At 34.1% G+C, this 18090-nt stretch overlaps 1 protein-coding gene across 1 annotated transcript; it reads left to right on the forward strand.

Annotated features, from left to right (window-relative positions):
• Positions 1-2681: 2681 nt before the first annotated feature.
• On the forward strand, positions 2682-4255 carry LOC145806666 (uncharacterized). Its single transcript, XM_082904145.1, has 3 exons — positions 2682-3444; positions 3659-3745; positions 3844-4255. The coding sequence occupies exons 1-3, from the start codon at positions 3267-3269 to the stop codon at positions 4149-4151; spliced, it is 573 nt and encodes a 190-aa protein (XP_082760271.1). The 5' UTR covers positions 2682-3266; the 3' UTR covers positions 4152-4255.
• The last annotated feature ends 13835 nt before the right edge of the window (positions 4256-18090 follow it).

Here is an 18090-nt window from a genome sequence, read left to right on the forward strand (position 1 = left end):
CTGGAATTTTAATATTATGGACTGGAATGAATGTTTTTTCTTTGAATTTTCTCTGCCATGTGTATTTTGAGAAAAAAGTTATTTCTCTGAATTTTGATCTTATTCTTGAACATGTTTCTGTGATTTTGTCTATGAATTTCTCTGCTTTGTAAATTTCTTTAGAATATATATTTTTCTCTTCAATGTCTATTACTCTCTTGCCACTATCTAAGTTTCTCTGGTATTTATAATTTTCTCTGACCACATCACACAACTTTCCTCCCTTGAGTGTCTCTATCATGGTTAATTTTCTCTGGTTGTGTATGTAAATTTCTCTTGCATTTTAATATTATGAATTGAAATTTTCTCTGGAATGGAAATTTCCTCAATAATGTGTAATTTTCTCCGGAATGTGTATTTTTCTCTGGTATGTTTATTTTGTTTAATCCTTGGTTTCAATATGGTGTAATTCTCAGTGGCATGTTTACATTACTTTGTTTATTTTATCTTGCTAATTGTGGAATGGAAATTTTCTTTCGCTTGCCATGTTTACTTTTTTCTATCATTCATTTTCTCTGGTATGTTTACTTCTATATGTAATTTTAACAATTATTGAAAATTTCTCTCCCATCTTTATGATGCTGTGTTGATTTTCTCTGACATTTAATTTTTAATGTCCAATTTTCTCTGGCATGTCAAATTTTCTGTAATTTTTCCTTATCTGTAATTTTCTCTGACATCTCCAATTTTCTCTTTTCTGTAATTTTCTCCCTTATCTGTAATTTTCTTTAACATGTCCAATTTTCTCTGGGATTTAATGTTGACATCTTTATGTTTTAATCATTGTCTAGAAATGGCAAAACGTAAAAGCAGCGAAATACCGAAAACACCAAACAAAAAATAGAAACTCTCTCAGTCTTCTTATGGACTAAGATCAAAAATCAGTAGCAAAACACTAGAAACACCAAGCAAGAAAGAACAACTCTCTCAGTCTTCTTATCATCTAAGATCAAAAACCAGCAGCAAAACACCACAAACTCCTTACCAAAACACACAAGTCCAAGCTGATGAAGCAACTAGCATCCAGATGAGTACCCCAACTTCAAAAGACTCAAGCTCAAGGGGGAAAAAACCTATTAAACTCTACAGAAAGAGAGCTCACTACAGCATTCAATTCCGATCCAACTTCTCATCTGTCGTCTCCTTTTTTCAAACACTTAAATTCAATTCAAAACAACTTCTAGAGCTTCAAAAGACCCCATTCTGGTATTTGATCCAAGCTCTAACCACTGGAAGGATCGATCCAAAGAAATCTAGGAAATCCGATGATGATATAGTTGCCATAATCTAATGTTACAATGAAAAAACAAAAACATTCACAGTTGGTAAGAAGAACTTGACCTTTACAGCAAATGACATGACCTTGATTTTTGGTTTGGAAGGAGGTAAAGGAGCCATGTCATTAAGATACTCTAAAAAGCCAAAATCTGCATTCCTCAGGAGAAGATTCCAAAAGGACACAAGGCTCACTGGTCCCGTTCTTAAAAATGCCTTGGTCAAAGCAATGAAAGGCAAGCAACCAACTGACTTCAAAGATGTAGCAATCATTGTTACATTGTACTTGTGTCTCACCCTATTTTTTGCAACAAGTGGGAATTCAATAGGTTGGATTTTTATAAAGCATGTGGAACCTCTTGAATCAATGAAACAGTATGATTGGCCGGAAGCAATCACATCAACATTGATTGATTCTATTATGGCATTGCACAAAACTCCAGAAAAAGTTACGGGGTGTGTCATTGCATTGCTGGTAAGTATAATATCCATTCAAATTTGCAGTTATCATACTTACAAATTTGTGCGTTTAGAAAATTTTATTTACTTTCATTTTCATCACAGTATTGGCTATGTGAACATGCAACTATCATTGACTCGGAAGACAGTAACACAACTGACTTCCCAAGATGTGCCAAGTGGAACCTGCAAACCTTGACGAAACAGCTGCAGAAGACACCAGTCCACTCTCTTGCACCTCGGCAGGTTAGATTCCTATTGCTACTGAAATCTCAGTGAAATTTCAAAATTTTTCTGACCATTGCTTTGTTTCCCTCCTTGTGCATTGATTGATTAAGATCAATTTTCTCTGAACTATCAATTTATGTTTTCTTATTTAGTTACTACTGGTCTATTTCTGCCATTGTAATCAATTTTCTCTGTCATCCAAATTTCTCTGACCATAATTGTAACACATTAACTTATATGCCCTGATTGATTTTCTCTGATATCTAAATTATGTTGGTTGTTTCATAATTTTCTCTGGCCCATCAAATTTTATCTCCTTGTGTGTAATTTTCTCTGCCCATAACTTATGTGCCTTACATCTTTGATAAACACTGTTTATTTCTACCCTTCTAATGAATTTTCTCTAGAATCCAAATTTCTCTGACACAATTGTAGTAAAACATTAATTTATATGCCTTGATTGATTTTCTCTGATATCTAAATTATGTTGCTTGTTTCATAATTTTCTCTGCCTCATAAAATCAACTCCATGTCTCCAATTTTCTCTGGCCCATACAATTTTCTCTGAAGTTTGTTTCCCATTAGTATCATTTAGATGAATTTTATTTTCCTTATTTGAATTTTTTCTCTCAGTGAATTTTGTAACATTTCTCTAATAAAAGAGTCTGCTGTTACAGATCGATAACAAGCAGCTAGTCAAAAACCCATCAGAGGAGTTCTGTCTTGGCAAAAAGACGAAGAAAGAATCAAAAAAGGCAATTGTCAAATTCAAGGAGACATTACAAGATCCATCTGAAGATGGAGGGAATGAACAAGCAGAAGGCAACATAGAAGAATACGAAGCCAGCAATGAACAAGAACATCAAGCAAGCAGCGGAGAAGAAGAAACCAGAGAAGAAAGTGAAGAAATAGAAGCAGAAGACAAAGAACAAAATGAACAGAAAGAAGAAGACAGTGAACAAGAAGATGAAGAAGAAGATGAACAGCAAGAAGAAAACAAGGATGAAAGTGATGAAGAAGAAAATAATGAGCCGATGGACTAACAACATGATAGCATTTGTAGATCAACAATGCATCAGCCTGAAGAATTTGAGGAATCAAAGGATGCCCAAATTGCTGATCTACGTCAAAGACTGAAGGCACTTTCTCAATCTAAAAAAGAAGAAGACAGAAATTGAATTGAATTACTTGCTGAAAAGGATATTTCAATAAGAATCCTGACATCACTTAACTCAGAACTTCAAGAAAAAGAAAACACAATCCAAATGAAACTAAGGATCTTGGAGGTTGAAAAAACAGACGATACAAAAACAATTCAACAGTTGAGGTGTTCAAATTCAGAGCTTGAAACTGAAAATGTTAAATTGCATGAACAAGTTCAAGAACTATCCGTCCAACTAGCAACACAACCATACCGAACACCAACACAACTTCAACCACAAGGTCAGTGAAAATTTTGAGCCACAAAAAGTTATGTCCTTGTGTCAACATAACTCAGAGAAATTTCTATTTATTATAATTTTCTCTGTCATTGGTAATTTTCTCTGGAAGTTATATTTCTCTGAACACATTAGTTATATTTCTACTGCTCATTTAATTTTCTCTGTATATTTTCTTATTCCATTTTTGGGGCTTGTTTGATTTTCACTGTGTATAGTTGGAATGCAAGTGGAACAACAACCAACAACCCAACAAGAACAAATGGCACACAAAGAACAACCGAAACAAAAGACAAAAGTCTATGGTAACTGCAAAATATTGAATCAAATAAATTTACATATTGAACTATCATCTGTTACTTCAGAGAAATTTCACTTTTCCTAATATTTTCACTGTCTACAGTCAAAAAAGATCCGACGTCAATGATAAAAAATTTAAAGGCAAAAGAAAGGAAGGAAAAGCAGCATGATCCAGAATTCCAATATCCCAAAGTTGCGAGAGTGACTAGAGCTTCAAAACAAGCTGCAAAGCAAGTTGAGCAAAGCACGAAGGACAAAGAAGTGCTTGATGCTGATGCGTACATCTTGCTTCAACCTGTAAACATCAGAAAATCTTGGGTCTTTCCACAAACTCTACCGATTTCAAGATTAATAAAAGATCATGTAAAAGACATCTTGCAGCACATATCAAATGTGTCTGGGCTTGAGTAAGTACAACAAACAAAATAGAACATAACAAACAACAAATTACACACTTATATTGCATTAACAACAATTCAATCCCTTCTTTGTCATCTTGTAGAGCTTTAATTTGGACAAGTGAGTTGAATCTCATTACCTTTGAAGACATTGGAAACCTAATAAAGCAAAAAAAAATTGCCAACAATGTAAGTCTTTCCCTTTCATCAAAATTTCTCTGCAATGTTCCATCAGCCTTTATAAACCAATATTACAATTATAAATCATATTTTTCAGGTCATTAATGGCTATGGAGAGATCCTTTTGACTGACCAAATGAGAGAAAAACAATAACTAACCTCATTTTTTTTCACATCCATGAGCTTAGTATGTTACTACTATTTTATTTGATTTTCTCTGGAATTTACTAACTACTTTCTCTTCTTAATATACTTTTTGAAGCCAGTTGTGTCACTAGTCATAACAAAACCATTTTTTGATTTTCTTTGAACACAGAATTTCATCAAGATGACAGAAAATCAAACTTTTCGAGTGTCCTTATTTGACAAGCATATTGAAACAGCATGGAGGAACTATAGGTTCCTCCATTTCCCAATAAATACTGGAGGTAATGAGAAGTCCACACATGGAAATCATTAGACCTTGCTTGTCCTGGACAAACAAGACAATTTATGGAGGTTCTACAACTCACTGAGGCCAAGGAGGGATGATGCAGAAGACAAATATGTCAAAGATGCAAAACAATTGGTAACGAGTGCAAATTTCTCTGATCCATCATCAGCTTTCTGTGATGATAATTTTCATAGAATCCCATTGATTTGTCCGTAAATTTCTCTGTTATTTAAAAATTATTTTTTTACAGCAAGATTACGTGGAGAATTTTTTGAAAGCTTGCCTTGAAAGAGACGCTCAATCACAACCCTCTTTCAAATTAATAAACTCACAAAACACAAGTTACGACTTTGAGTATGTCAACAATGCTCCACAACAAGAAAGTGATTCATAAGTTTCATACATCTATAAATAAGATAATCTGATTTGCATGTTTCTTAAAACTAACCATACCTATAATTTGTATGCAGCCTGGATTGTGGCCTCTTTGTCTGCTATATAATGAAACAATATAGCAAGCATGAACCTATCAGCTCCAAATTGTCCACACAAGAGATAAGGTTGATGAGGGCAGAACTCATAGAGAGATTTGTGACCGAAGTTGGCTGGTCATGGACTGAACCAATTGAAATACCTCCAGAAGAACCACAAATGTAATAGTGAAACTAGTGAAAGGAAGACAATGTACATATCCACACAGAGAAAATTGTCTCACATATATGTATATATCCATACAGCGTTAACCATTCAGTTTTTTGTTGATACATTGAAGGAATGATGATCCTTGATATATATGTATATATCCTATCTTGACTAATCTAAATTTCATTTTTTTTTTATTTCAACTAATGTGAATTTCATACCTATCGATGGTTAAATGTATATATATATTTTATTGTCATTCACAGAGAAAATTGTCTGCCAGAGAAAATTGTCTACAGAAATTTCTCTGGTATGAACTACCAGAAATTCACAGAGAAATTTAACTTGTATCGTCTGAAGGGGATGCCTATATGATCATGTAATCTGTAATACTTTGTGTTGGTACAAAACAATCATCAAACTCAACAAAACACAAAGCGCACAGTAATTTTATCTGCCACTGGAAAATTTCACTGCATGAATTTCAAATTTCAAAACACAATGCCCAGATAGTTTTTTCTGATGGTGGAAAATTTCTCTGGATGAAATTGACGGATTCAAATTTCTCTCGCCAAAGAAAGTGCCTATATGATCATTCAATCTCTAATGCACTGTGTTAGTACAAAACAATTATCAAATTCGAAAAACACAATCCACACATTACTTTAGTCTGCCATTGTCAAATTTATATGGATGAATATGAAACTTCAAAACACAATACACAGAATTTTCCCTACCATAGGAAAATTTCTCTAGATGAATTTGACAGGTATTACAAACCCATTGCCTATAGTATATACCAACAAACACAATGCACACTTTAACTGATATTGAAAAATTTTTCTGGATGAATTTGATTGATATTATTATATACACTGTCTAAAAAATACATTTCACAAAACAAAATACATAAAGTAATCATCAAATATATTATTCAATCAATAAAATGTATAATCCTCAACTATTTAACAAAGGTTCCTTGCATGTCCTCTTATTATGGTGACCAATATTCTCACAACGACTACACTTAATCACCCTTTTAAACTCTCCAGTAGAAGCAATTTTGTTTTTCTTCGGCCTCCCAGCAGGTCTCTTGCTCAATGGAGGTAAAATCATAGCATCTTCAATGCTACACACAGGTTTTTCAACAGTTGGAACTGGGCCAATTGAAAACGAGTATGCTTGACGATACATATCAGCATGAAAAAATGGTTCAACAAATGAATTCAAATTCTTTCCACTCCTAAAAATTGCAACAACATCATGTTGACATGGATACCCATTTATTTCCCATTTTCGACATGTACAAGTTCTCAACCCAAGATCAACCATAACCGAAGGAAAACAATGCACTTCAAAGACATTATCAGATGATAAACTCACATTCCATGTCCTCCCATCCAAAAAAGACTTCTCCAACACACTATCCATACGAGGACACAGAATTTTATTCCATTTACTAGAGAGCACCCTCCTATCAGACCTCATATTCATGATTTGCAACCGTATCATGTCCACCAAATTTGTTATTGGCAAGTGCCGAGCTTCTCGTATCTATGAATTGAATGACTCAGCAACATTTGAATACATCTCACCATAACGTTTCCCCGAAAAATATGCATCACTCCAATTTTCATATGGTAAACTTCTCAAGAAAACACTCACAATGTCTCCTCCCTCATTTTTTAATTCATTTAACTTGAAATGAAATGATGCCTTTGTTGGAGCATATGCATATTCTGAAAACTTGGACACAATCGTCTCCCTAACCAAATTTGTGTTTCCATATGACAACTTGTCCCTCAAATTTCTCTTCAGATGTTCCAGACAAAATCCATGAAAGCAGTTAGGGAAAAACCTAGCAATTCCCTCCACAATACCACAATGTCGATCTGATATGAAACTTATCACCCTTTTTGATCCCAATACTCCACATAAATGTTCAAGAAACCAACACCAATTGTCTTTATTCTCAGCATCAACAACAGCAAAAGCTACAGGAAAAAAACTTACAAAACAAATAGGAACAAGCATATTAGACATACACATGCAGAGAAAAATAGAACAATAAGCAACCAGAGAAGTTTGACACTGTCAACATCTAGAGAAAATTCACTTAGTGCCCAACTCCAGAGAAAATTCACACATTGGCAACATCCAGAGAAAATTAACTTAGTGACCAACTATAGAGAAAATTCACACAATCATAATATCCAGAGAAAATTCACTTAGTGACCACCTACAGATACAATTCACACAATGACAACATCCAGAGAAAATTCATACACTGACCAAAATCCAGTGAAAATTCTCACAGTGGCCAAAACCAGAGAAAATTCACATTCACTCAATTCCTACATGTATAGAAAATTCACATACTTTGATAAAATTAGATATATTTACAATTACCTTCATTCCCATATTTCCCCGTTACAGCAAGCATAACTCCTTTGTATCGTCCTTTCAAAAATGTTCCATCAAGAAAAAGCAATGACCGACAATATTTGAAACCAGCAATGCATGCATGAAAAGCCACAAACACTCTTTTGAAACGCTTGTTATCTTCAAAATCTAACTCAAAACGACTACCTAGATTGTTCTTCAATGCCTCATCAAAATACCACCGTAATTGATCAAATGACAAACAAAAATCCCCATATGTATTACATTTTGCTTTTTCAACACCCAACCAACCACAGTTATAACTGATTGAGACCCCATACTTGTCTTTCATTTCTTTCACAACATCCACTGGACGAGTTAAAGGTTTTGCACTTACCTCTTCAAGTATCAGCCCAGAAACTAAGCTGGAAGTCATCCTCGAATGTTTACTCGTACGAACCGTCACACCACACGTATGTTCATTGTTCAAAGTCCTTATGTAGAAGAACCCATTTGTTTTTTCAACAGAAGCATGTACACGCCACATACATCCCCTTGATTCCTTATATGCACATTCTGCCGTAACCCTCAGCTTGTCATTTTTAACATACGTAAACTGAAAACCAACCTCAATAGCATACTTGCATAAAAAAGTACGGAACTCAACCACACCACCCTCAAACTTTTGTCCAACACTCGTAATATTATTCCGCTAACTAGTCGACAATAACACCTTTTCTTGGTGAGAACAAAACTTAGAGAATGAATTCCTTTCAATATCCACCAGCCTATCACACTCACCATCCACAACATCTACCCAATTAGACCCCACTTCATCATCTTCATCAGAAGTACTACATCTAGTAACTGAAACATCAACTATATCAACACCGCGTGCACAAACAACCCTCAACATATTCAGAAAATCAATATTATTTCGAACCATACAATTCGGATGGCCCAAAATAGAATATGAAATACATATAGTCTCAGGTTTCAAATTCTCCCATGTTTTACACAAAATGCCAACCAATTCCTCAAAATTCAATTCGCATGAAACATTAATGACAATAGTATCATTCCCATATTTGCACAGCAACAACATTGCACTGTCCATTGAAACTGAAACAAAAAAACAACAAAAATAATTTGTTTAACATAGAAACACTTCACAAGAACAACATAAAAGTCCAGAGAAATTTCTAAAAATTATAATTTTCTCTGAACTTAAAATAAAAGTCCAAAGACATCTACAAATTGATATTCACCTTCAAGATGATAAAAAACAAAATCACAGAAACTTAATGAATCACAGAGAAATTTACTGCTAACTATTAAACACAATCATGGAAAAAAAATCACACAGAATATCTGTTATGAAATTATAGGCTTCTCCATAATTTTCACCTCAGTACAAGCTAACAATTTTCTATGCGTCATTCTGTAATATTGCACTCATAGAAAAATCCAGAGAAATATACAAACTTATATACACCTTCAAGATAACAAAAAAAACTGCATTGTCCATCTAAACTGAAAAAAAGAACACAAAAAATAACTTTTGCTTAGAGAAACAAAAACTTCTATTCATCTTCTACAAATATATAATTTTCTCTGAACTACAAACTGAAAGTGAGTAACAAACTTACAATTTTCTCTGAACTACAAATACAAGTCCAGAGAAATTTATAAACTTACATTCACTTTCTCATATTCTATCTGCATTAGAAACTTCTAATAATATGTCTATATGCACTTATAATTTCCTCTGGACTACACAAACAAAAGTGCAGAAAATAAAATTTCTCTGGTTTGACAAAACATAGAACAAAACTTATCATTGATTAGCATGTTGATAAAAAATAGAGCACGAAAAATGAACTCTAAATATCAAAATCACTTACACTGTCAACACTATTTGAAATTGATCAAAAAACAAAGAATGAAAAATTAATTCCAAAAATAAAAATCAACTCTATCAAGCTGGCCTCTCTCTAAACAAAAATTCAAAACAAAAATCAAAATCCATGTGGAATCTAAATCGAAAACAAACCTGATTCAACTCCACTCGAAAACTTACGCGATCAACACACTGTCAACACTCTTTGAAATTGATTAAAAAACAAATAATAATAAATTAATTCCAAAAATAAAAATCAACTCTATCAAGCTGGCCTCTCTCTAAACAAAAATTCAAAACAAAAATCAAAATGCATGTGGTATCTCCATCGAAAACAAACCTGATTCAACTCTACTGAAAATCTACGCGATCAACACACTGTAACACCACTGAAATCTCCGACGAAATCTCCAACGAAATCTACACGATCGTAGCAATCTTTCTCGTCAACTCCACTGAAATCTCCGACGAAATCTCCACCATGAAATCTCCACTGAAATCTCCGACGAAAACTCCGACGAAATCTCCACTGCAAATTCGGTTTCCAAAATCTATCAGTTAAGTCAACAATATAATATTCAAACAAATTTATGTTATAAAGGAAGGGTAATTTAGGTACTTTACAACCTAAAATAAATTTGAGGGACCTTAGCCATCAAAACATATTATTTTGGACCTCTCCTTCTATCAAAAGTAGAGGAGGGACCTTAGGCCAATTTTTTCCAAAACTAAACTACCTTACTAAAATACTCAAACCACATAAAAACCTCAAAAAAACCCACTTCCCAAACACCCACTATAATTTTTTCCAAATTACTCATCAAGGTACACCCAAATAATAAGTAATGAACAAAGTCACCATGTTCAAACTTACAGTGTTGAACAATATTATTTGGTTCGGACTTTTAGATCTGAACATGTTAACTTTGTTCGGCAATGTACTGTCGAACAAAGTGAATTTATTCAGATCTGAAAAACCGAACATCAATGACATTAAATAGGCTAAATATTCGTTTTTACATTAAAAACAAAAAATAAAATGTAAAAAACAAAAATCAAGAATTATATTTTGATATTTATATGAATATTTACCTCATTTTTGATGCGTTGTTTCAAAAAACAGTTTTCATTATTATTCTCATCCATTTTTTGATTTTGTTCAAATTTGCTTCTATTCTCAATGATAAAAAAAAAAAAAACAATGATATTGATGATAATGGTGAGTTTTGATAGGGTGGTTTGGAGTTTTGATGCGAAAAAGAAGAAGTGAAAAGTATTGAAACTTAAGAAAAAAGATAAAGAATATGTATATGTGATCAGAATGTACCATAAAAAAATATATTTTTTATTTTAGAATTTAATATATATTATCTTTTTTAATAAATTTATATTAAGGTATAGTAGAAATTAAAATTACAAAATTTTAGTTTGACATACTTGATGATTTTTTTTTAAGTGTAAATAGAATCCCCAAGACCAACATAACAAGCTTGGCTCAAGTGGGCTAACGGGCTTAGTCTTCCTCTCACAAGCCACAGCCAGATTTCAAACACTATGCACAGGCTCAGCTCAAGCCTCATTTGGCGAATTCTATTTACACTCAAAAAAATATTTAAGTGAGCCTAATTTTTCATAATACCCTATTAAATTATTTTTGGTTATAATTTATTGTTAGTACACCTTTTTTTTTTTCTTTTTTTCTTCTCAAATTACCTTTTTGAGGCACACCCAAATAAAATAAATTGAAAATTTCAAATTACTTTTGAAAAATCTTTCTTTTGTTCATATACATACAGGGAACACGACCGATGAAGGCGGCACCAACGAAGGCAACACCAACAAAGGCAGCCATAGTGAAAGAAAACCGCGAAGGAGAAAGAGAGAGTGAATTTCGTGTTCAGACTTCCATAACCGAACAAAGTGAATTTGTTTGGACTTCTAGAACTGAACAAATTCACTTTGTTCTGCTGTATATTGCTGAACAAAGTAAATTTGCTCGATTCTGAAAGCCTGAGTAATAATAACGAAAAACACGTTGAATATTTGTTTTTATGTAAAAAAACAACACATAAATCAATAGTTGTACTTTGATATTTATGTGAATACTTACCTTTTCTTTTGATGGGTTGCTTCAAAAAACTGTTTTGATCATTACTCTCATTCAGTGTCTGATTTTGTTCAATTTTTCTTCTATTTATAAGTGACAATATAATAAAAAAATAATGCTATTGATAATAATTGTGATGTCTTGAATTGCTTTTTAAGAAATTTGAGTATATTAATTCGAAAATCCTTTTTATCAAGGTCCTTGTTGCTATTGAGCTCTAAGAGTCTCGTGTTGCCACCTATTCTTTTCCTTGTGGTTGTTCATGTATGTCATAATAGGTTCCGAGGTGTCAACTTGTATTTCGAGCATTGGAGTGAATCCGAGAATGGTGAGAGTGCTCTAAGGTTGCTTTTGTCTCACTTCAAAGTTGAGACCGCTCGAGTGATACTTTTGTCGCTCGAGCGGTAAAGTCGTCCTTCCAGTTCTTTGTTCTGAAGTCTGTTATACTGGGAGTGTGTTTTCACCATTTGAGCGAATGTTTCACCACTCAAGTGGTTTGTTCGCAGAAGGGAGAGATTTTGGGAGTTTGAATTCACTACTCGAGCGCAAGATTCATCGCTCGGCGATGTATCCGCAATCAGCTCTGAAAAATGTATCCAATTACTTAAAGATTGAGCCTTATACCCTATTTCCCTCACTTTTCACTTCACTCTCTCTCTCTCTCTCTACATTTTATTTTCCTTTCTTTGCTCTTGTCTCTCTCTACAAAACCATCCACCCACCTCATTAATTTCTTGATCTTTCCAAATCCATTGGGACTTTGACCTTAGTGTTTTCATTAAAGTTGGAGAGCTCATCAAGGGTTACTTTGTGTGTGGTGAAGATCGGATTTTAACACAGTTGATTTTGAGGCTTTTCTCATCTTCTCTCTCCAAAACTTGAGGTAAAGAATTGTTTTGAGTTATATATATGGTGTTAGCATGTCTTTACATATGGTTATTAAGTAGAGAGTTTGAGATTTGAAGTGATGGGTTTTGAAAATGTGGAAAAGTGATATTCGTATGATTTTATTCATATTAGTGGTCGGACACGTGCGTTGCACATGACACATAATTTTTCATCAACTGTAATACTGCAATTATGCATGTCTCTTAAATTGGTACGTCATAATCCTTATCATCATGTCTTTTATTGAATTGAATTTTTTTTGATTGAACGGAATGTCCAAGATTATTATCATGTCTTTTATTTTGGGGCATTACAATAATGGTGAGTTTTGGGGGGTGGATTGGAGTTTTAGAGTAAGGAAGAAGAAGAAGATGAAAAAATATTTGTAACTTAGGAAAAAAAAATGAAGAGACTTAAATAAGAGGAACACGTATAATTGATTAGGGTGTACCGGAAAAAAAAAATATTTTTATTTTAAGATTTAATGTGTTATTTTTATTAATAAATTCACATTAAAATATAATAAAAATTAAAAATTAAAAATCTGAATTCGACATACTGAGACAATTTTTGAGTTCAAATTTAGGTCAGTTGGCCTGATTAGGTAGGGGCTTGGGCCAAGTAAAAGCCTCACGAGCCAAGCTACGGGCTTTTGGCAAATTCAAAATAAATAAATAAAAACAAAAATTATTCCTAGTTTTTGTTTAAACATATGGATAAATTTGGAAAATTTTCAACAAAATTAAAAAAAAAATAGACAATCTTGTTACTATATATGAAAAGTAGTAAATTTTATTTAAAGCTCACATTTACATAATACAATATGAAAAAAGGCATTCTTTTATTTAACAATATAGATCCGTCTATAATACACACCCCTAAAAGGTAGCATCCATTTCAATTGCAAACGCGCTGTGTTTGGTTAGGAGCTTTATGAAGAGATTTAGAAAAGAAAAAGAAAAGATATGTGAAATGTGAATAAAAATGTGAATAAAATATACTTACATTTCATATAATTTCACACATTTTTTTTTTCTCTTTCTAAATTTCTCAATTAAACACAGCATTAGAGTTACGATATAATATCTCTATATCAGTAGAAATTACCTAAAATACTACCATCTCCTTCTTCTTAAATTGTGGATACAAATGTATGTTGCAGCCATGGAAACAACAATTAAAAAAGCAATCCAACGAGTCAAACCAGGCGGAGAATCATCGGTTTGGGGATCAGAAGAAGGTTGTGGATATGGTGGGATGTTTTGGATTTGGACAGAGAGAGAAAGCTTCATTCCATGAATGCAATAATCTTTGGCTGTGATGAAGTAGTAAGGTCTTGCCTCCATAAGCTTGACTATCTCCAATTCATTACTTTTTTTCATCTTCTTCTCATCAGTTATGCAATTTTTGTAATTAGTCTTACTCACCTCCAATACTTTGTAGCTGCTGTTGTTGGATACAAAATCTATGGGGGGGGGGGGGGGGGGGGGAGAGAGAGAGAGAGAGAGAGACAGCAATGAAGAAGGTTAATACATGCAATATGAGACCTCCAAATATAAAACCTAAAGATAATGAAATCAATCTGTTGACAAACACAACACAATAGTTTTTCTTTTTTCTTTTTTCTTTTTCTGTTTTTGAGGATGAGATAATTGGCAAAAAAAAAAAAGGAAATTGATGACTTCATTTGTAATTGCTTTTTTTTTTTAAATATATATAATTTTGAAAAAATTACAAATCAATAGTCTCTTCACAAAATATTTACAGATTCATGAAAAGATTTATAATTTTAATTATTAAAATTGATAAAGTATACTACTAATTTGTATATTTAAAAAATAAAATAAAAAACATGCACTGAAGTGCAATTTTTTCTATAATTTTAAGGTCACAGATAAACTTAAATAGAGTAAAAATTTTCATCTTAGAAACACGAGAAAGGAAAATTTAGATATATGAGTATTTTCTGATAAGTAACTAAGAACACCATCATTTACAAAGATTCATTATTGTTAATACTTGTACTTGCTTTGCTATTTGTCGAAACTTGGATGAGGAAGAGTTATGTGGGCATAAAACAAAAAAAAATGCGTTCATGGGGCATACTATTCTACCATTAACGGATAAACACATTAATAATTATAAAAAATATATATTTAAAAATATTTTCTTCTCTTCTTTTTTTTTCAATTTTTTTTTATTTATGCTAGTACTATTTTTAGAGTCCAAAGTGTATTTGGGGATCTTCATTGGCATCAAAAGAGTACTAAGAAAAGAATCCAGATTTTCTATAATGTATTGTCTATAGTGATTTTAGTAGTGTCGCACAACGTCGTTTTGGGGCAAAATTTACATTAAAAAATAAAAACTCTCCTTTTTGCTTTCCTTTCTCTCGCCATAGAACGGTGTCATTTTGAAACAGTACAAACAATTCACTATAGAAGATCCAGAAAGTAATTGAAAAAAAGGTCAAAAAATAATCCTAATCATTATTACATTGTTGTAATATTTTATTTTATTTTAATTAAAAAAAATCTTTTGCCAATCCAAAAAAAATATATATATATTGAACTGAAAAACTCAATTGTCACCCCAATAATAAAGTAGGGTATGAACTCCTAGAATTTAGTACAAACTAGAAAGGGCCGAGTTAAATTAATGATGATGTAGATTGTAGGTGTGTGTGAAGACGCCAACTTTCCAAGCACTTCTATTATGTTTTACACAATACTCTCTAATGATAACACTTTGCCAACATAATTTCTTGTACGCAAGCCACTACATTCATTATTATCTTTCATTGGTATTTTTGCATTCGAGAATTGCTACATATTACTTCTTCTTTTTTAAATTAGTGATAAATTTATTTTTATAGGTATGTGTGTAAGTGATTTTCCGATCACACTGCCCAATTTAGTACTCAGCTGGAGAACACTGGCAGAATAGATGACACCTGATTGACCTGTAACAGAAAGAGAAGATTCCGGCGGTGGTTCGTCCACCCGGGGATACTCCGACAATCAAGTCAGTATATCTCTCAAAGATAATCAATAGTGCAAACTCACTATTCAGAATATAAATTGCGTATCTTAGATCCACGGGGGTGCCTCTCTTTTATAACTAACTCAATTCTTGTCCCAACAGGAGCCTAACTCTAATGGACTTAGGATTACTATCAATCTTGGACTCCTAGTAGGATTGGGATAAACTCTCTAAGAGTCTTATCATTTCCCAACTGTAGTCTTCCCCTTTTCTAGGACTCTTGTGCCTTATCCGCTTATCTCGGATTTTAATATCTTCGGAGGTAACCTCGGCCTCACCGAGATAACCTCGGCGACATGACCAGGACACGTGGCACCTCGACTGACACGTCGGTGTCACCTTAGCCACGTGTTGGTACTCAGAAAATATATCCCCACAACTGCCTCCTAGGTTCTATTACCTCGGCATTTTGAGGTGATGGAGCCTATATCATTCCTTTCTTCCAGTACGTCGGTTTACAGTATCTCAGCCGAGATCATTATGTTGGCTGACATGTCTTCGCTAAAGAACAAGAATTTCAAGAACCCTTTCACGCGTATGAGCTGTCATACAATAATTCAACCGTTTACGACTGCATGAGCCGTCTGACAAAGCCATCTTCCTAGGCGCATTGATGGACTTTTTGTCGCCGTTTCCAATTTTTAACAAAATTTGCTTCCATTTTTTGCCCTTTCACTTTTCATTGTCTTTGTTGCTCTCTCTCTCTTTAGCTTTTCTCTCCAAATCCTCCATTATTCAAGCTCTCCTTACTCTGTAACTCGTTCCATTCATCCATTCCGGCGGATTTTCCATTGTTCCGTTGCCTTCACAACCGTCACTTGATCTCGGCAATCCTTACACCGGCTTCCTTGCTCTGGTAAGTCACCATTCCTCCTGGTTTTTCAGTTTTTGTTGTGTTTCATGAAATTCTATTTTATCATTTAGTCGCCGTTGCTGTTTTACTCGAATATTTGATTTGCGAATCATGTATCTGAACATGTTTATTTCATAATTTTGCTCTTTGTCCATGTCTTGAACACACGCATTGTTCACTACTTTCTTGCACTTTTGCCACTGTTCTTGACCTTGTACCCCTTGTACTCACTATGTTCTTGATAGTCCATCTTTGTTCTTGATTCTGAAACTTGTTCTTGTTTTCTATTTTTTTGTGTCTTTTCCAGATTTGTGCCTTCAATCTTCGTTTCCATAGACTTAGGTTTGGGATTTGTCTGTAAAACCTACAATTTAGGAAAAACTGAAACGAACTCCTTCTAGATCCATACAAACCCTTACCAAAGTGTACTTTCAGGCTTTTGGGCGAGGTCCTTTAAACCTTCCAAAAATACTTTTTCCTGAAATTTGATATCTCCATTTAAGCCGACATCATGGGTATGTGGAAACATAGGGTAAACACCCCATCCAAACTAGAATTCTTTAGACAAGAGTTTGAAATCCCAGCCGACGTCCATCTGAGGTTGGCTGGGGATGATGACTCCATCATGCCTACTAATGACTCTATGTCTTTCCCTGTGGTAGCCTTCATTGAGTGTGGACTTTGACTCCCACTCAACACCCTTTTCCGTGAAATACTTCATTATTACAAGTTGAACCCAATGTAACTTTCCATCAATTCCTATCGAACCATCAATGGTATCATAGCCTTAGCCAAACAAGAAAACGCTAGGATCACATTAGCCGATATCCAATATTGCTGCACTATGTGTGGCCTCAAAAAAGACACCGGCTACGTTTACTACCTCAAGCCGAGGTCCACTGAATACAAAATCGTTGCCGACCTCCCTGACTCCAACAAGGGAGCTGGGGACGATTATTTCATTACTTCGGGGAACTGGGAGTTTGCCCCAGATGCAGACCTTCATCTCTTCCCTCTCCTTCGATCAGTTTTTGTAAAGGGCAATGGTAAGAGCCCTGCATTCATACCTACTTGTTTTTTAAAGTCTTTCATACTTTATCTATTTCTTAATGTTTGTTTTTCTTGCAGCTGTTCCTAAGCCACCAAAAAACTTTCGCCAATCCTTCATTCCCAGCAAGGATTTGAAGAGACTTTTGGACTTGCCAGTCCATAAACGGAAGGCGCCTCTGCTTCTCAATTTTATTCCAACATACAAGTCAGCTCTGCTCGACGTCCCTAGAAAGAAGAAGAAAAGCCTTTCTCCACCATCAGCCACAACTCCACAAACCGCATCCACATCTCGAACAGACCAAGGGTCAACCTCTGATCTAGTTGAGCAACCGTCAACCTCGGCTCCATACTTGATTCCAATATCCCAACGCCGCCGTCGACGCCGAACAGTTTCTACTGCTGAGATGGGTCGCCCAAAACCAGTTGCCAAAGATCTCCTAGCTAACATTCCAACTGATGTTGACGCCCAGCCGAC

This window comes from Camellia sinensis, chromosome 14, assembly GCF_055761805.1.
Source record: "Camellia sinensis isolate YWXY chromosome 14, ASM5576180v1, whole genome shotgun sequence".
NCBI classification, from domain to species: Eukaryota; Viridiplantae; Streptophyta; class Magnoliopsida; order Ericales; family Theaceae; genus Camellia; species Camellia sinensis.

Excerpts from the sequence above, each read along its gene's own strand:
- LOC145806666 (XM_082904145.1), top strand. The coding sequence starts at position 3,267 with ATGAAACTAAGGATCTTGGAGGTTGAAAAAACAGACGATACAAAAACA. Across the intron at positions 3,445-3,658 it reads AACACAACTTCAACCACAAG|TTGGAATGCAAGTGGAACAA; the intron begins GTCAGTGAAAAT and ends CACTGTGTATAG. Across the intron at positions 3,746-3,843 it reads ACAAAAGACAAAAGTCTATG|TCAAAAAAGATCCGACGTCA; the intron begins GTAACTGCAAAA and ends CACTGTCTACAG.